Genomic DNA, 21210 nt, shown 5'->3' with positions numbered 1-21210 from the left:
TGCAGAGAGGTCTATTAACACATAGTGAGTGAGAACGGTGACTGGAAGAATGCTCTTTCTGGACTTTAGCTCAGCATTCAATCATATCATCCCGGAGATCCTGGTCTAGAAACTGTCTCACCTGGGACTCTCCACCCCCATCTGCCTCTGGATCAAGGACTTCCTGACAAATAGACCACAGTCTGTCAGACTCGGCCCCCACCTGTCCAGCACCATCACACTCAGCACCGGGTCTCCACAAGGATGTGTTTTGAGTCCCCTCCTGTTTACGCTCTACACATCCAACTGCTCCCCTACCCATCTCTCAAACACCATCATAAAGTTCGTGGATGACACCACAGTGGTTGGACTCATCTCAAGGGGTGATGAGTCGGACTACAGAGATGAGGTCAACAGACTGACTGAGTGGTGTTCAGTTAACAACCTCCAACTGAACACCACGAAAACTAAAGAACTTATCTTGGACTTCAGGAAGGGCAGAGCAGACCCGGCCCCACTTTACATTCACGGGAACTGTGTGGAAAGGGTACACTCCATGAGGTTTCTGGGCGTGCAGATCTCTGATGACCTCTCCTGGACTGCAAATACCATGGCGGTGGTAAAAAAGGCCCAGCAGCGTCTCCACTTTCTGAGAGTGCTCAGGAGGAACAACCTGGAGGAGAGGCTGCTGGTGACATTTTACAGAGCCACCATAGAGAGCATTCTAACGTACGGCATAACAACATGGTATGCAGGGTACTCAGCTGCGGACAGGAAAGTACTGCAGAGGGTCATCAACACAGCCCAGAAGATCACTGGCTGCTCTCTGCCCAGCCTGGAGGTCACTGCAAACTCTCGGTACCTCAGCAGAGCTGGCAATATCATCAAGGACTACTCTCACCCCAGCAACCAACTGTTTGAACTATTACCATCAGGCCGACGGTACAGGTCACATAAAACCAGGACAAACAGATTCAGGGATGGCTTCTTTCCCAGAGCGATCACCGTAGTAAATAAGCACAAATACAATTGAACCTGCTTAGCTATACCATACCGTCACTGCCATTATATTATGCTGCTATTCATACTGTCATTATATTAATGCTGCTATCCTGTATATATCGTACTTACTATTGTTTGAGTACTTGCGATTGTTTTATTGTACTTTTTATATTTTACATTTATATTTATTATTGAATCTTGCACCAAGGGAGTGGCACTCCAATTTCGTTGTACTCTGTACAATGACAATAAAGGCTATTCTATTCTATTATTTAAGACCTTGTATGTGAGGAAAAGGACTTTGAATTCAATTCTGGATTTAACAGGAAGCCAATGAAGGGAGGCCAATATGGGACAAATATGCTCTCTCTTTCTAGTCCCTTCAGTACTCTTGCTGCAGCATTTTGGATTAACTGAAGGCATATAGAAGGATAACCTTACTAAGCACAGTGATTGCAAATAGTTTCTCTGAAAACAAAATCTGTGCTAGCAGCATCTGTAAGACTATAACAACAAGCTGGCAGCTGGTAAATAATTTTTGTGCAGTTCACTTATCAACATGTTATAGCTTACATCTATTCCCACATAATATAATGATGCAGGAAAAACTGTTACAGCTGTGTCCAAAAGTCCACTCATACAAACAGGAATTAGGGAGTTTTTCTTTATATGTATTTTACCTAAGTCAGGGTAAAATGGAGAAACATTTTGCTAACCTTCAGCACAGCTTTTTGAAACAATGTGTTATGAACTAAGCAGTACATGTAAAGTCTAAATAAAAAGATTTAAAAAAAAAAATACCTTAAGTCTGCATTCTTTCTAATAGCCAGCAGGTGGCGCCTCCTCTGGTTGTGTCAAAGCTTCAGGTTGAATATAAGACCACAGAGAAATGGCCCACAGCGTGTCCTTTCTCTGTGACCTCAGAAAACACTTTCCTGATTAGTTTATGGGCTCAGCCATTAGTTTCCGGTCATCCTGAATGCAACATGAAATGCTTTGTAACTGCAGACGGGAGTCTCATTGATCTAAAACACTGAACGAACCCAAAATGGTAGACTTCTCCATAAACAGAGTTGGTACTATATTCCCAAAATGCAAGCAATTCTGTTGCTCAAACTTGTCTATTGTAGGTTTTATTCATTTTTAAATTATTGAACATTATTCATTTAAATTACACTACACTCCTTCTCTGTCCTTGTTTGTTAACTTGGACACAAATAAAAGATCAGAAAAATCCTGAACTTAATGAGGATGAGTGATAAATGAAATGAAAATCACAAATGTTAAGGAGCAGTAAACCTTGTCACATCTTGTAGTCAGGCAAAAATGCCTGCCTGGCCTAACAGGTCTGCAGAGCATTTCTTGAAAAGTGAAAGTGTTTTCTGAATTTAAGAAAATCAAGCTATTCGGGGCTTTTTTTGTTTGTTTTTCTTTTTACTTTATACTGCTGCTTGTTTTAGATTAACAAAGGTTTAGCAGCAAAGGCTCTTCTTAGAAACGGACAATTTGGGTTTTGTCCTGTGACATTATAACAATTTATATTGTAATCTTGCAGCCTTGGTCACTGAGCACCAAAGACAAAACCTTTTATCCTTTTTGTTTTTGCTCTTTAAGTCTGACTCCTCAAAGTTTATGACAAGTTGGCAGCTTGAAAATAATTTTTGGCAGTCCTGCAGTCAGGCCGTTGTTATATAGATGTCTTGTCATTGCTTGTGTTTATGGGGCAACACACATTATAATGGTGCTTTGTACCCAAGAACAAAATGTCAGTATAATCTCAGTACTAACAATAGTAAACAGCACATCATCTATACAAACTCTAAAGAAACACAGAAGAGATTTTTCCCACCACAGCAGCAAGATGTGCATGATGAAATCTCCTTTATGGTTTAGTTTATTATCCTCTAATATAATTATCTCATTCTGAACCCAAACCTTGGCCCTAAAGCCAAATTCCAACCCTCTGAAGCTCTCAGAAAAAAAGCACAAAGTCATAGTCAAAACTTATCCACTTTCTCAAAATCCTTCCTCCCAAGATCTAAAACCAAAACCAGTCTTTACAAAGGTAGTCGTACATGTGCACACACATTGACACACACAGTAGCATAGCAATCGTACTGCATGTGCCTCAGTGGACACTGGTATTCAAGAGTAATTTCTCTCTTTGAGAGCTCACAGAATAAGTAGTTGTAACAAGTTAGATACACTGTGTGTCCCGACGCTACAGGCAGACACACTTGTTTCCATGGCTAATTACTTGTTTGTATAGCGCTCGTTTCTTGTGCACCTCGACTCTCCCCGTTGTGTTCATCACATCTTTTCATAAGCCTGCAATTGTTCCTCTCACTCCAAACTCCTCTCCCTCTGGTTCAGGAGTGCTACTACATGAATAGGGGAGAGCGATTGGACTACATGTAACAGCCTCAGCTAGCACTGAACCCGAACCACCTCCCCCTTCTCTTCTCCCTCTGCCGAGCCACAAACCACACCCCTAACTCCAACAGTAGCTTTATTTGTTTATTTATTTGTAAGAGACCCTGCACAAAAGCCAGCCAGAGAATTGACACATTTTACCAGATTTGATTAGCGTTTGCAGTTTCTTGGCAGGTAATATTTATCTGGTCACTTATTGCTATAGCAAGTGTAACCCACAATCAGACTTGCAGCTCAAAGGGCAACAGTGTGTGAAAGGGAAACATAGTTTTTCTTTATGGAAGAGAATCTAAACATGTTGTACTGCACTTTTGTGAGAGAGGCTCTGCTTTTTTGAAAACAAAACACAAAGTCTCAGTGGGCAGCGCTGACTTATTGTCTGCCTTTCAAAACCCGCCTGTAACCATAGCAACTGTAAATGTTAGGTTTCTAGCCATGAGACAGTTGTAGTAGGATTAACTGACAGCGTGTGTGCACAGGACATTTTTTAGCCTAAGGGCATTATTTATATAATAATTTTTGTGAAGTTGTCCATTTTTCCTCTGAGTACTATGACGAGCTGATGCAGCTAAAGGCATTTTTCCTGTCCAAGCAATCTTTGAGATGTCAGTCACAAACAAGTGAACCTTTTACCATTCTTTAGATTTGCCAGTCTGCAGCACAGACCTCTAAACCATAAAGCAAGAAGAGAAAAATCCCAAGATGATGCATTTTAATATGTTGAGCTAATGAAAGTGTATTTAAGGTGACCATGGCTTAGGCAGTAGAATAGATTTATCGGTAATTGGAGGGGTGGTGTACTTTTTTTTTTATCAATGGGTCCTTTAGTCTGCATGTCAAACGCACCTCAAAATTGCTCATCATTTATCATCTGCGTGTGTGTTTGGGGGGTATTTTGTAGCATCATATGAAGAGCTTTGTGAATGAGTAGAGCACTTTTAGTGGTCAATAAGATGAGTAATGTGCCATACAAAATCCAGTCATTTTATCCTCTATACAGTGACTTCAAAGCACCTTAAGGTGCTTCTGTGAAGATGAAAAACCAAAGACGAGGAAAGCGAGAAAATTGTTCCACCCTTAAGTGGAACAAGGACAAGACTTTAATTCAAAAAGCTTTCATGCAATCAGGCATCATTATGACAAAACTAAACGTGTGAAAAAATTAATCAGGCAAGCTTTTATTTTTGATCTGGGAAAGGCAAATGAAAAATAGATTAATATCACCTGCTTTATTTATGTAACTATGCACCTAATTGATGTAAATATTGATTCCAGCTTGCACCAGATGATGCCTGGAAGTGCCCCCACTGTAAGCAGCTTCAACAGGGTATGGTGAAGATGAGCCTGTGGACTCTGCCAGACATACTGATCCTCCATCTCAAGCGCTTCCGTCAGGTAGGCCAGCTTCAAAGTGGTCTCAAGTGAAGACTTTCATCTTGATCATTACATTACTACTACAGTCATCAAAATAATTTATTTAAAAGATGTCTATGGTAGTAACAAACACCTGAGGAACTATTATCTGACTCTACACAGACAATTTGACAATTTATAGAGGAGCCAGATACAGTATTCAAGAAATATGAATACACGCCTTTGAAATGACTAAAATTAACGTGATTTCAAATAGTATCAACTTACAATAATAACTTTAAGATTATTTTGTAAAATGAACTGAAATAATTATTCAAAAGTTTACTGTGTTTAGTCTCATTTAAAACACATTATACAGACTACATTTAACACAACAGTGCAAAAAAACTGAAGCTAAACACAACAACAAGTCTGTTGAATGCTGCAGGAAAAGAGTATACGTGCAATTTCCAATTAACAACTAGTTATATGAACAGTCTTTTAAATAAACTGCAGTTGTCTAAAGGATTTGCTTTAACAAGAAAGCAGTTTGTGAGAACTCATCAGGATAAGAAAAGATCATTTTTATGGCTCAGTTAAGCCAAATTTCTTTCCTGAAATACTAAATGAAAAGATGAGTTTGAGTGTAAAGAAATGTAGCCTTTAATGATTTCAAAAGCACTGCAGGAAACAAGAAAGGGAAGCCAGATGAATTCTGTGAAAAGGGCCATTTGTGAACAGTCATTGAAAAAGACAACCTCTCTGTCAAAGAGCAGCTCAGTATAAAAATGAGTAAAAATGAAATTGTTTCTCTGTGGATGATGGGTATGTGAAAACATGTTTGTGATAAAATACTTGCCATAACAACTACAAATTACGAATTAATAAACTCATTATTGACGGGAACTGGAAAACTGGAAAAGCTCATCCACGCCTTTGTGACCTCAAGGCTGGATTACTGCAACTCACTTTATTTTGGTCTTCATTCTGCCCTCCTTCATAGACTGCAGACAGTCCAAAATGCTGCGGCATACATTCTGACCAGAACTGGGAAGTTTGCCTGTATCACTCCTGTTCTAGCTGACCTGCATTGGCTACCCATAAAATACCGCATCCAATTTAAAATACTGCTGCTCACGTTTAAAATTACCAACAACACAGCACCGAGCTACCTTAAGGAACTCCTTAAATCGTATGTTCCTGCCAGAGCATTAAGATCATCTACTCAGTTACTCTTGGTGCAGCCTAGATCTCGGCTGAAGTCTAGAGGTGCCCGGGCGTTTGCCCTGGCTGCACCAGAGTTGTGGAATAACCTTCCGATTGTGATCCGGGCGTCCGATTCCATCCAATCTTTTAAATCACGGTTAAAAACCTATTTGTTTAATCTCGCCTTTCCTCCTTGTTAATGCTTGCACTTGACTTTTAGACTTACTCTATTTTTCCTTATACAGATTTTTATGGCTTGTGCTTTTATTATGTTTTTATTTTGATATGCATTTCATATTACCCCTGTGTATTAGTGGCATTGACCTGTGAGTATATTTGATACTTTGCTAAGGCCTTATAATACTCGTGTTACTTCTCTGTCTCTTATCTTAAGCACTTCGGTATACCACTGGTTTTTAAATGTGCTCTATAAATAAAGTTTGTTGTTGTTGTTATTGTGCTTACAGTTTCTCTTGATGGCCCAGTGTTGGATTGGATATTAGAGAGAATAAAACTGGCCTTTTATGGACTGATTTTTGCAAGAGTATAAAAGTCCCAGAAAATCCTTTGTGCCTGACCATCTTCAGGGGACTTTTTGTTGTTGTTGTTAAGCCACTTAACAGTGACCTGTGTGTCATTCAAGCATGAAAAGGCACTTAACTCAAGGCATAAACCATTTTTGTGTCTACACATAGCAGACAATTTAGCAAAGAACCAATTTTATAATAATAATAATGGATTGGATTTATATAGCGCTTTTCAAGGCACCCAAAGCGCTTTACAATGCCACTATTCATTCACACACTGGTGGAGGCAGCTACAGTTGTAGCTACAGCTGCCCTGGGGCAGACTGACAGAAGCGAGGCTGCCATTTCGCGCCATCGGCCCCTCTGGCCAACACCAGTAGGCGATAGGGTAAAGTGTCTTGCCCAAGGACACAACGACCAGGACAGAAAGCCCGGGGATCGAACCAGCGACCTTCCGGTTACAGATATGCTTCCCAACCCCCTGAGCCACGGTTATATCATATCTTTAAGCACTTTGTTACTACCAGCCTGCCACAAACAACCACAATTTGTTTCTTTTGCTTTAATTGAATCTATGAAAAATGCAAAAGATAACAAAGTTTGACAGGGTGTTTTTGCACCAAAGTCATTCCTAAAGAGCTGTTAGCTGAAAACTTAAAGAATATCTCATCATGATCTGCAGGAAACTGGACAAGCGGAAGGAAAAAAAAAGACAAAAGTGGCCTAAAAGACAAAAGTGGCCTTAGTGCCCCCCCAAAAAAAAGCTATCAGTAAGTCATGAAAGTCAAGTCCTTAAAAAAAAAAGGATGGATGCAGTGATGTATCTAACCCTTCTGTTGATCCAGCTAATGTTCGTCGAAGCATAATCAAAAATGGTCTCAGTCAAAGAGGAAAGGGAAACAGGGAGAAATGGGCTGAGGTATGGATTGAAAATCAGTGGCAACGGGTCTTTTATGCTTGAATGATTTATAGGTCAGTGCTAAGTGGCTTAAAACACAAACCAAAAGGCAAGGACTGGAATGAAAATGAGAGAAAAAGCAGTCAATACCCAAATAGAAACTGAAAGATCCCCAACAGCCTGAAAAAACTATACACAGTAAGTTTCTTTCCATCCCCCTTTCCTCTTTAGTGAGATAGGCAAGCGCCATGTCACAATCATTGAAGCATGCCTCGTAGCCTGCTTCTTTAAAACCAACACCCCACCTTTCTCTGGCCTTCATGCATTATTCCAAACACGTATTATCATTATCGGTCTAAATCCCCCACACCCCATTACCTTGCCACCGTGAAGTTCTTTAATATCCTGGGAGATCCCAGTCTGGAAAGTTAAAAAGGATTCAAACCTATGCATTCTCTTCCTCAACTAAACTTTGTTTAGAGCCATGGCAACAACAAAAAAGATAAAAAGTGGTGTTTTTATGAATTCTGACTGTTTACTGAAAGGAAGAACATGAAAGAAGGCAAGTGAAAACAACTATGATGAAAGCCAATGTGCCACACAAATTAATTGCTGGTACTTTCTAACCACTCTTTATGAAACATTCTGATGTTGTACATCAATGCAGGAAAAAAAACAAATGAAAACTGAAAGAGGACATGCAAAGGGTTGGTGTTACAGAAGGTGTGGGGTAAGATGGAGGCAGATGACACATAAAGGGAGTGAAATAAAGAAGAATTAGTGATCAGCCACAGACTTTTTCAGCCTCAGATATACAGATATATGCTTTTAGGATGGCTCATTCCCAGAGGCCTGCCGTGGTTAGAATCTTTCTCACTGTGTACGCCAGGCCATATTTTTCCCCACACCTGGTATAATCAGATAGATCACTGCTTTCTCCTTTTTGCTGTCTGGTGGAGTCTCTTATTATTATGTTTTTTCCCATCTGTTCACATGGTAGCTTCCCAGTACTCATCCCCGTACTGCAATTTCATAGTAATTCAGCACAGGCTTTAGAGTGTGTAGGTCATTTCCCTAGCTGAGATCATTGGGTATGCACACCAGTTTCAGTTGTACTGAATCTCCTGCCATGACCGGGTTAAAATAAACCATGCCTTTTTGCTATAACTGACCCATCACTAGTGTTTTTTTGCTCAGGGACTACAGATAGAAATTAGGTTTCGACTTCGTTTGTGCGTCTCCCTGTAATTAAACATTTGAAAAACCCTTGACACGAACCCTTGCTGCTTTCACAGGAGACTCATTAGTATCCCTTCATATGCCTGGTTCTTCTTGTTCCTTGTTTCAAAAGTGAACCCTGCCCTTTTCTTTAGATGTTTGCTTCTCTGAGTATTAATGAACACATTGTAAGTTGTCAGTATTTTGTTGCAGCAGCTATGTTTGCTATGCCTAACACTGTAAGGTCATAACATGCGACCTTTTATTCGTAATTGGTTCACGGTAATCTTTTTAGTAACATAGTAATACTACTATACTTAAGCTTGGATATGTTACCAGCGTGCATAACAATTAAACTTTTGCCACATTAGGAAAGCACCTTGTTTTCCAGCACAGCTAACAAACAATATCCCGTGATCTGAAAAGGCTCCCTGTGTTTTGGAGAAACTTGACCAAACTGGTTTGTGTTAACAAAATGGTAGCATTTGTTAACCTTTACTTAACTAATCTGGTCTCATTTAAGCCATCACTTTGTTTTTTTCAATGGCCCTGACCAGGACAAGTTTAAGTCACAATGACACAACTAATGGTTTTAGGAAACTTCAAATTTAATAAACAAACAAACAATCTTTTAACAGAGAGTTTACAATAGTTCGTCAACTTTCACTTACATTTGCAAACACATGCCAAGCTGATGGGAGCTTAAAAACAAAAAAACATTGTTGCCACATTTAATAACATATCCTAACACACAGAAATGACTGATAAATCAATTTTATAATGATTATTTTTTTCTCCAGAAGCCAAATTAATTTTCCCTATGGGCCATATACTGAGTATAGCATTAATGCCAAAAAACATGAACATCCCTGAAGATCCTTTTGCTCCATATGTGCCAATATGCTCCTGAGACCCAGCCTATTCATTTATGTCCTCCGTGGATAGAATAGATGTAAGAAGTTATGTAGTGATGGGATTTTTCTTTTCACTTAATCTGTACAATTGCTCCGCACACTCCCCGGAGTGTAGTGCTGTAATATTTTACATTAGTGCTTAATACCGCCTTGCTGAACATAATAAATTCCTCACAGTCATTATGAGTCTTACCTGGAACTGTCGAATGTTGAGAAACTGGGACTGCTGTGGGGGGCTGCACCAATAAGCTGGACTCATTTATGCTCAATATTAATCTTATAAACTGCTGCTGATGAGAGCAGATGTTACAATTAGGCAATGAAAATGTAAGAGGTATAGTTAAAAACACCAATATTTTAAGACAATTTATCAATTTAATCAATTTTCTCAAAAACAACTGTGAGCAAAATGTGCATGTTTTTGCTAAATTTCAAATACCCTAAACTTTATTTTACTTTATAGAATATATTGTACTGCCATCTTACTTGTAGTTTCATGTATTCATGTGACGTTTTTCAGTTCTTTCTTCTTGTTCAGTGAAAGAGATCTAGTCTGTTTTTGGCCTGAACAAGTGCTTTAAAGCTGAGGTAGGACAGTCACATCAACAGCAAACGCAGCATCAGCTTTCCATTATGCATCTGACAGTTCTGGATGTCCTTTGCCTTTTGTCTCACAAAATTGTTGAATTTTTGCTGTCAGGCTGCACACTGTTTTTAGCACTTTGCTCAGGTTGAACCCCCTGACAGATGTGTGATATATATTCCCCAATAAACTCTTTTAGTTATGACATTAGCAACATGGTTAATTATTTTGCTCTGACTTACACAGCACCTCTTAGTGTATAATACAATGCCAAAATACCAATTTTAGTTGTGGGTTAATTTCACTCACTTTATCCTTCGTCCACTTCAAAAGTCCAACATTTTTCCATGTCAGATTTGGACAAACATCAGTTCTAACACCTGTCAGTGTGTCCCATTTTCTATCAAAGCATGCACTTGCCTCCATGAACAAATCACTTCCTATTGTGCTGCTCAATTTCAAACTCTTTTGTTATTCCACGTACAAAGGGAAGTAGTATATGTGGGCTGTGTCGCAGGCACCACAGCTCTTGTCCAGAGCCAAGGACAAAAAGTCAGACTTCAGGCTTTTACACTTTGCTTGGAAAGAAAGAAGCAGAAAGAGGGAAGGCCCCATGAGTTAAGCCCTGCTGATCACCTCACATGAGACCCTTTCTTCAAAAACTCTAGTATCAGATCCTGATTTTGGAGTTCCTGACTGACACACCTTTTCTCTCTGCATTAGAATTCAGTCAGTCAGTCTGCCAAAATCTGTACCAAGCACCGGCTTAGCATCAGAGACCAGAGCCAGTAATATGCACAGCACAATTTCTAAGGTTGGGGGGTTATGCAGGGCCTTCCATCATGATAAGGATTCAATCTCAGTAGGAAAGCTTCTATACTAAAAAGTGATTTGAATAAAAAATCCATACTGAATCACAAGCATGTAAGAGAAAACTGCTGGGCACTTCTTTTACTGACCTAAAACTTTTGTTTTCTGATTCTGGTTACTTCTAAAGAGCCTCTGGAATAAAACTGACAGTAAGTAAAAGCAGAATTCATTTATGTTTCTTTGACATATGCAAATAGTTTGTCTTTATTTATTTGCCGTTTAATTCATTTGGCAGCTATATGCTAGTTTTACTTTTGAATCTTTTTGTAGATGTTCAGATTCCTAACAGAGTAATATTTGCCTGCATATTCACTTGTTGTTGTACAGCTTTGTGAATCTAAATGTAGTTCTAGCTTTTACTGCAGTTGATTCCAATTGTTTGCTCACGAGCTGTTCTGTTTTTAACTTTGTCTTCAGCCACTGCTCAGTGAGATCAGGTGACAGACCTGGTCATTAAAAGTACTGACTTTACTTTCAAAAATCTCCTGACCAGCTTTCGCTGTATGTTTTGGTCAATTCATTTTCATTCAGATTAATTTATATAGGCGCAAATCACAACAACTGTTACCTCAAGGTGCTTTATATTGTAAGGTAAAGACTCTAAAATAACAGAGAAACAAAAATATTTATGTTTTCAATTTTTTAAATAAATTACATACCCAAAGCTGAAATATCTTAAAATTGTGTTCAGACTCACATTCTTTCTGTCAGGCTCGCATGTGTTAGTTGTTATGTTGAGAAATTTTATTACTGCACCACTCAGAACAGTCAATACTTATTGTAAAGCTACTCAAGCATTTTCTTGCTTGAATGCTTTTCATCACTCTCATGTTGAAAGGTGATTGTTGAGCCATTGTACTGGGTACACTGGTGTATGCCCTGTGAACTTCATACTGCTTGCCGCAGGTGCCCTCAAATCACTTTCTAGACACAACACATATTTAAGGAAATGACCATTTTGTTTTCCATTGTAACTATAATCAACATAATACTTTGTAAATCAATCAGTCATACATTTCTATAGATAGAGTCCCTGCTGTTCCTGTCACAGCAAAAGAGTGGATATAGAATCAGTCAAGCCTTTGCCATTAGGCAAAAATAGTAATTGGCACATTACTATTGAGAATTGCAAAAGAAAAAGTATTTCCAAGTATTTAAAGTACAAAAATGTGCAAACATAATGGTGTGTATGGACTGTATGTATGAATAATGATTTTTGAAACAGGTTGGAGAGCGAAGGAACAAGCTGTCAACACTCGTGCGTTTCCCTCTAACTGGTCTGGACATGGCACCGCATGTAGTGAAGCGAAGCCAGAGCATGAAGAACCTGAATATGGGGCCATCACCACCTTCCTGGAAACAGCACTCAGGCCAACCACACCAAGCTGCTGACATGATGCTTCCTCATGAATTCCTGTATGATCTTTATGGTGTGTGTAACCATCACGGAGGAATGCATGGAGGACATTATACTGGTATGTAACAATGACGTCTTCTTATTGCTTTTCATACACACTCTTCTGTCATGCAGTTGGCACATCCACACAAATGAAGTTACTGCATAATATGGATATATACAAAGTGTGTGTGTGTGTGTGTGTGTGTGTGTGTGTGTGTGTGTGTGTGTGTGTGTGTACATGTTTAGGTATCTTTGTGAGGACAGAAAATTGGCATGCCACTATACTTGTGGGGACCAACAGTCACTTAGAGGGACAAAATGCTCATTCCCACGAGTTTGAAGGAATTTTTGAGGCTCCAAATGTGGTTTTAGTGTCAGGGTTACAATTAGGTTAGGTTTAGGCTGAGGGCATTCATTTTTGATGGTTAGGGTAAGTGTCTAGGGAAAGCATTATGTCAATTAGATGTTCTCACTAAGATATGAAAATTAGTCTGTGTGCGTGTGTATGTGTGTGTGTGTGTGTGTGTATTACAACAGGGACCAGATTTAGCTAGAATGCTAACTCCACAAGGAAGACCATTTTCACTTCAAATGACAGTTCAGATCTCTCAATGACAAATAACATGCAACACTGAGTTATCCCGTCTTCTTTGGCAGATGTTTTTGACCAATCAGTTTTGAGAAAGTCTATGCCCATCTGTCATACTCAATACCTCAGCAAAGTAAACTGCTCTGTGCTGCTTAGTGTTTTAATTTTAAATGAAATGTTTCGATACAACCCTCCAGCAGTCTGGGTCTCTACTATCCTCAGCTCAGTGAACTGTGGTTCATCCCAATAGTCCTGTGCACAGTAATTGCAAGTAGCTAAGTGAGTCCCTAAATGTGGGATGGATTTCCAATTTCAGGTACTGTCCAGGCTGCCATTTAGACTGTTAGTATGTGGAGGATTTTCAAACTACGTGTGTCTGATAAGAATGATGTTATTTTACTAATGGGTGGCTCCCCATTAGTAAAATAACATGTACAGTCTTTGTCTAGTTTATGTACAGTCGGGGGAAAAATAATTCCTTAATTCCCCTGCTGAATTTGTAAGTTTGCTCACTGACAACAAAAATAAAGTCTTCAATGTTTCATTTTAACTGGAGACTGAAAACCATCAAAAGAAGAAAAAAAAACACAATGTACATTGCACAAGCACCTAAATTGATTTGCATGCCATTGATTTAAATGTGCATTTAATCCCCAAGCAAACCATGACTTAGTACTTGATGGAGAAACCCCTGTTATCAAACTCAGCGATAAGACATTTCCTGTAGATGGTCACCAGGTTTGCAGAATTGTCCAAATCCTTTAGGTTTCTTGGCTGCTGCTTTGCAACTCGAAGCTTCAGCTCACTTCATAGATTTTCTACAGGACTGAGGTCTGGCTAGGCATCTACATGACCCTGATATGCTTCTTTGTTACCTGGGCATTATTTTTTGGGTCATTATTAGGCCGTGGACAGGTCTTCCAGCATATCTTCAGTTTTCTGGTTGAGGAAAGGAGGTTGTGCAAGATTTTACGGTATAAAGCCCCACCCATTGGCTTCTCAATGCAGTGAAGTTGTCCTGTATCCTTAGCAGGACAGCTTTTTAGTTATTTATTTTTAATCTTTATTTTCATTAAAAATGTAAATAACATGCACAATTTCTTTCTGTGAAGGTTCTCAGTCATCCAGGTCATCGTAGTCAAAGGAGCTTGCAAAGAAAAGCGTCTGGACTTCTTTAAGTTGCTTGAAGACGTTTCACCTCTCATCCAAGAAGCTTCTTCAGTTCTAAGGTCAAATGGTGGGGAGTCCCAGATTTAAACCCATTGGGAGAATCCATAGAAGAGCCACCTCCACAGGACAAGACTCAGCAGTCCATCTGCATCTTAGGGACAAAGGACACTCTTTCGAGGATGCCAATGTTCACATTTTGGACAGAGAGGACAGATGGTTTGAAAGAGGAGTGAAAGAAGCCATCTATGTCCACTGTGAGCGACCATCTTTGAACAGAGGCGGTGGTTTATAACACCAACTGTCTGTCATCTATAATCCAGTTTTGAGATCCCTCCCCAGACACCTTAACGCCCACTCACATCCTGGGCCATCTGATCTCAGGAAATCGCATGATAAGGTGGGGCCAGGTTTCACAATGAGCTCACCCGAAACCCTGGCTGATTGGGACCCACACCCAGTTTCACACCTTGGCTCATGTGATTAGAGGATCATCAGGGGGTCCTTTTGTCCCTCTGTGGGGGGATACTCCCACTAGGTTTAAATCTGGGACTCTCCACCATTTGACCTTAGAACTGAAGAAGCTTCTCGGATGAGAGGTGAAACGTCTTCAAGCAACTTAAAGAAGTCCAGACGCCTTTCTTTGCAAGCTCCTTGGACCATGCACAATTTCATTACAATCAATACAAAACATTACATACGCACCATTCAATATGGCGGACTCTGCAATAAATCAAATTTACATTTGAAATACAAGAATAAAATTGAAGACTCGTACCTAATTTGCAGAAATAGAAGTGACAACTGGAGATTAGGAGAAAGCAGGTCTTCGCCATGGCAGCTACCACTTTACATTTGCATCCATAAAATCATCTTTTACCTGAGAGCCCAACAGTGTAATGCACAATTGTGTTATGCACAATAACACAATCTGTGGTGGTGTCCCTCATTTAACTAAGAAAAATAAATAAAATTGATCTGATTTTACTGGAATGAAAAAAAATAACAGCATCTTTAAACACATTTTTAAAATAAATCAAAATAGCACCTGAACAACAAGAAACTGTAGCTGGAGAGCAGCTCCAAGTGTCCAGGAATGGTCCTTGATGTATTCTGTCTTGCTGCTTTAACAAGCTGAGAAACATACACTATCAACAGTCTCTGCAGTGGAGGAAAGTACAACTCACATTTAAATGTGAAGCTATTCTATGTACACTGTATTTACAGGCAGCAAAGAGATTATGTGCTATGGACCTCCCAAGGCATTTTAGGGGAAAAATGAGTTAATCTCCATATTGCATGCAATTTTCTGATAACAATTATGCGAGAAAAACATTATTTACCGTTGTTGTCTGTTTTTTATTCCAGCTTACTGTAGGAATTCAGTGGATGGTCAGTGGTATAGCTACGACGACAGCAGCGTAGACCTGGTGCAAGATGAGGAAGTGTGCACAAGGGGTGCTTACATCCTTTTCTACCAGAGGCGAAACACCATTCCCCCATGGTCAGCCAGCAGCTCCATCAGAGGTATGTTGTGAAATAACAAGCAAACCAGACAACTGAAAGCATATAAGAGCTTGTGATTGTTTTTCAATGGTCCTAAAAATGGTAAATAGTCAATTAATGTCTGTACTTTCAACATACGTACCTTAGGCAGGAGTGGTTTTCAAGGACGCAAATATATCTGTTTTGTCTGCTGCACTGTGCTCCGCAAAACGCACACACGTCTGACACCTTATCTTAGGGCTGTGTTCGATATAACGATATACATCGGATGACGATATAAAAACGTCTATCGTTTCATTTTACGCTATCGTTTGTTTTGTGGTGTCGTAAAATAAACTGTTTACGGCAATATTTTTTCATCGTTTTGATGGTCACTGTAGTGGCTATATTAATTTCTTAAATTCTCTCTTTCTCTTATATTTAATATAACCACACTACAGACGGACAAGCGCCTGTTTTTACGTGTTGCCATTAGCAACAATGACGGTAAAACTATCACGTGGCTCCGCTGTCCGCTTGTTTGTTTTCCATTGAAACCTTTCACAATAAAGCTCAAGATCCCTTGACTTTTCAAAGTAAACTGAATCACGTGAAAGAGTATGAGTATCCGTAAGAGTTTACGGAGGAGAAGCAAAAAAAGAGCCGTCATGTGCTAAAAAATAAACCTTAGACTTAAACTTTGAAAGAAAATGGTGGCCGTTACAACTTATGTCTAAAAATGTATAGTTTCATGCATCGGTTAAAACACTCGAATCCAGGTAAAAGACGACCAGCTGGAAAAACTAAACGCAAGTTGAGTTGCCCGAGATTCACAGAATTTACAGAAAATGTTACATTTTTGTGATTTATATCGTTGTCAGGACGATAAATGTCTTATATATGGTATTTTTGTCATATCGCACAGCCCTACCTTATCTGATATATCTGAGCGTATCTGGTGAGACAGTTTGACAAAGATTCTTTTACACATACACCATGCACCATGTAGACAACACAAACTAATACATCCTGTTCTTGCTGAATGTGTACATTGAGTATGTGCAAAATATTTGCACAGCAAAAGTTTATTTACATTTAAATGGACTTTTTACGAGAGCAAGACTCCATAAATGGTGGGGCGGGGCACATTTACTGCTATAGGAATAATTCAGAATAACAATGATTTTGCTGGACCGCAAATAAATCATTAACCACAAGCAATTTGTAAGAAACACAGTAAGATAATTGCACCTTGCTCTCTGTAGTCTCAAGCATGCATCCTACAATAAAGTACAACTGTAATCTCTAATTAATCAAAAGTGAGACATAAGTGATCCCTCTTCTTCCTCTTTCACAGTAAGAGAGGAAAAAATGTAATAAAAGTTGGTGTTTTAATCGGATATTCATATAATACAGCGCCGAACGTTTCAAGTGGAAGTTGACTTGAAGAAATCCGCTGCCAATCCCATGACTATAAATGATGCAAAAAGATGTTTTTTTCCTAATACATACCACCTATCCCTGCGCTCCTGCCTCTCTGACTTGCATCTTGTGAGCTGCTATGATACTGAGGTCTTTCAACCTTTGAAGTAAGAGCCAAACATGCTGGTACAAACAGAGAAGACCGTACTGTCAAGAACCTGCTTTGATTCACAGAAAGCCACGGGTCTGTCAGATCTGCTCATTTAGCTCTGCATGAAATGCTGAATGTGTAGTCCTCTGTCAGACTGCAAAAAAGAAAAGAAAGCGAGAACTCATCCAAAATATTGTAAAGTCAGTTGTTTGACTCTTTTTTCTTTTTTTAAACTGGAAATTATTAATTATTAAACTGAGATGAATGAACCGCATTTCACTGGTAAGAGTATGTTAAGAGCTAAAAGTCAGATTTAATAGTAGTAATAATTTTGTGCAGCTAACTTTGAAACCTTTTGCCATAGCAGCTCACTGAAGGCCATACACTTACTACAAATGTCAGAATGCCTGAAATCATTATAATACCAACCTTTATCTTTACGTAATCTCCTCTCCTATAGAGATTGACAGACCACGTGACTTTCGCGCATTGCATGCCGTGGCAAAACAATCCAAGTACCGCATCAAATGCAAGCATTTGCAGCACCGCAAAACGTTCATTCTTCGGTTCCAATAAATTCTTGCTTTTTCTTTGCCCCCCAAAAAGGTTCTGTACAAAACGAAGGAGAACAATGCCGGTCCGTACAAAGACAGACTTGATGAAAAGTCAAAGAAAAGATACGAGGAAAAAAATCAAAGGAGTGAAAGGTTTACTTAGGGTAAACCCTTACGAGCACACAGAGGGACAAAATACGTTAGCGTGCTGCCCAACTTTCACCACGCTCATATTTATAATTATACGCTTCTTGGAGTGAGTGCATACACTCATGAAGTTTAGTAACTTCAGGTCACTGCAACAAGCCCAGGTACAGTTTACCGACGGATGGGTGCAGGACCTTGAAATGCACCGTGTAGAAAGTAAAGACCATCGTACGTATCATAAGTTTACCAGTCTCACAAATCGTCTTCATAAATACACATTCCTTAACCGTTTATTAATAGGACCTTTGAGCTCAAGGGTAATTAATTAGTAGTGGAAATAATTTCTGGCAGCATTACAGAAATGTAGCAGTGACAATAATATTGTATGCTGTAATCGTACTGGGCAATTAGTGATACAAAACAACTGTTTTATCCTGTGAATAAAAGTATATGTTTTTGTCAATGTACCATAATAACAGAAGCGAAACGCAATATTGTGTCAGGACAATTCACTATTTATGCACAATAAACAAAGGAGCATAGCGCGACAATTTCTGTTCAGCGCCAGACTTGCTTGTAACCTATATCACCAATTATGTTAAGAAAAATGACGCATTAACTACAACAGCAGACTGACCTCTGTGGAAATGCTTGGAGCAGACTAACCTGTGAGCTGGAGTGTTCTGGGACGTTATATTTGATCTTTGAATGGCTGCAATCCAGGCCATCCGTCTCCTCTTTGTTACTTCGGAAACATGGCTCGAACAATTTCTCTTCAACGACGTAATCCGATAACAACCGATCTCTTTACCCGTCGGCTTTCCGTGGCTGTCATGCGACCGGCTATTGCAGTTAATAATACAACAGCTTCTTGACATTTTTTGTGTTTCTTTTTATCGCTGTATAACTGATTTCAATTGAAAGCCTGCTGCGCTAGTACCTCTTGCCACGAGTTCCCAGAATTCTTTGCGGTTTTACCCCTGAATGACGTCACATTTTCAATCTCTTTTGCCTTTTACAAATCCAAATAACCAGTGACCTCTTTCCATGTGGTGCACCGACAATACAAGTCAAAAAGACAGCTTTTTTTAAGCTGCACAAATTGTCTGAACATACAGTCATATGAAAAAGACAGGACTCCTTGAAGTCCTTTTAAAAACTAAGTACACCTTTAATGTTTCTATAGAAATTAAGAGGGTAAGCAGCAGCTAGGTGGTGCTAATCAAGTGCATTTGAGTAATTATCAAGTCCAGACCTCGAACTGATTGAATTGCTGTGGCAGGGCCTGTAGGGTGCAATGCATAAACAAATGCCTGCAAACCTCAAGGAACTGAGCAGTGTTATAAAGAAGAAGGGCCAAAAAATATTCCACAATAATTTTCAACTTATTGCTGCTAGAGGTGGTTCTACAAGATGTTGAATCATGATCTGTGCCTAGTTTTTCACATGATTGGATAGAGTCTGTACCATACTGTATGTAGTACTCCCGAGCAGTGTTGGTCAGGTTACTTAAAAAAAAGTAATCAGTAACTAATTACTGATTACTTTCCAAAAAAGTAATTCCGTTACTTTACTGATTACTTATTTTCAAAAGTAATTAGTTACTTGGTTACTTTAAAAAAATTATTTACAACCTGAATAGGTAATAAAGCAATAGATCTTTCAGCCCAATTCTATTTATTCTGCATAATCCATCATATAAAATGTAGTCAAATGAAAAAGTCTCTTTTTGAAACTAGTTTTATTAGTTTTAATCTTTTAACTTTATGCATCAAGCAACTTGCGTTACTTGTAATGCGTAACTGCATCTGTATCTGAGCAAACCACGAGTTCTGGAGCAATGTCTTTTAGACAAATGAGACAAAAGTGGAGATGTTTTGCCAGAATTCACACTGCCACATTTGATGAAAACCCAAATAGAGCAGGACCCAGACATCTTGCAGTCAGTGAGTCAGAAATGAGCTTCATTATATAAAAAGTCTTCTAGAGTCAAATGTAAGGCCATCTCTTTGAAAATTATCGTTTGTTAGAAACAGGATATTACAACTGGACAATGATTCCAAGCCTGCGAAGAAGTTTTTCTTATTTTGCTATTTTGCTTATAATTTAATGACCTCATCTGCATTTTTTTTGTTGTTGCTGTTTCTTGTTTTTCTTACTAAACTTCATCACTGAGAATTTGTGTTCTGATAAAGGTAAATCCAAAGAAAAAAATATCTTCACAGGTGGCATGTGAGCAAAAATGTAGCTCTCCAGTTATCTTGAAAGAAACTGCAACCTTCTAATAAAAGCCTTCATAGGACTATGCAATTCATGTGCAAATAGACCCCTGCCTTGCAGTTTGGTATTTAGTGGAGTCGCATAAACAGCAAATGCAAGATCTGCCTCCATTCTTCCTCTGAGTGCCCTGGAATGTTCTTCTCCGTCTTCTCACAAAAGCAGCTCTCAGCTCCCAAACTGTTTTTAGCACGATACCCAGGCTGAGCCATATGACTGTGTTTTGGTAGCCTATGTCACCATATCCTGTCTTATGCTGCTCCAAAACTACAAACAAATTTACTTTTATCAAGTTGGGTATTTTAGTTACAACATCAACATCGTGGTTAATTTTTATCAATAATTTACACATCACCTCTTGTTGTGTAATACAGTACAGTGCTTGGTTCATTTCAGTTATATTATATTTCAATTTTTGAATACAGTTTTATTTATAAATAGCACCAAACCACAACAGGAGTCGCCTCAACACGTTACATATTGTGAAGATCTTACAATAACTTTTTTCAGCATTTTTCCCTGTCAGATTTAGGCTGTTGGCTGGAACACCTGCTAGTTAGCCCATTTCAGCCCTATCAAAACATGTATATGTGCAAAGCATAAACTGCTGCCAGCTCCTCTGTAACCTTAAACTCAAAGTAACTGTACTGATGTCACTTCACTTTTTGCTCTCTTGTCCAGAGCAAAAAATGTCAGGGCAAAAACTCAACTTATACACAGCACAAAACAAAATTATGTAGACTCTAAGATTCCATTCATTAATTTTCCTTGTCCAGGGTCATGGGAAGGTTGAAACCTATCCCAGCTAACTCAGAGTGAAAGGCAAGGCACGCCCTGGATAGGCTGCCAGAGATAAAGCATATTCTATTTAGATCCCAAAGACATATGCAACCAGTACTTAATATTATTGATTAATAGTACTCTAAATTTATTCATTGTCTAAATATCTTACCTGGTAAAATATTTGCAAATGGTAGCAAAGAACTAAGAAATGCCTGTCTGCTGTGCACGTTGCTTTGACAGCTGTCATTCATTC

At 39.0% G+C, this 21210-nt stretch overlaps 1 protein-coding gene across 1 annotated transcript in view; it reads left to right on the top strand.

The window, feature by feature from the left end:
- usp43a (ubiquitin specific peptidase 43a) overlaps window positions 1-21210 on the top strand; it is a 132030-nt gene that overhangs the window by 101115 nt on the left and 9705 nt on the right. The window contains exons 12-14 of the mRNA XM_085459704.1: window positions 4690-4809; window positions 12209-12458; window positions 15507-15665. Coding sequence (XP_085315830.1) covers window positions 4690-4809; window positions 12209-12458; window positions 15507-15665 — 529 coding nt within the window. The remainder of the gene's footprint in view (window positions 1-4689; window positions 4810-12208; window positions 12459-15506; window positions 15666-21210) is intronic.

The sequence above is a fragment of the Copadichromis virginalis genome, linkage group LG6, assembly GCF_057382275.1.
Source record: "Copadichromis virginalis isolate Kocher_CV1m ecotype Utaka linkage group LG6, C_Virginalis_male_GT1.1, whole genome shotgun sequence".
In the NCBI taxonomy this organism is placed as follows: Eukaryota; Metazoa; Chordata; class Actinopteri; order Cichliformes; family Cichlidae; genus Copadichromis; species Copadichromis virginalis.
This window is presented reverse-complemented; position numbering and strand designations above follow the sequence as displayed.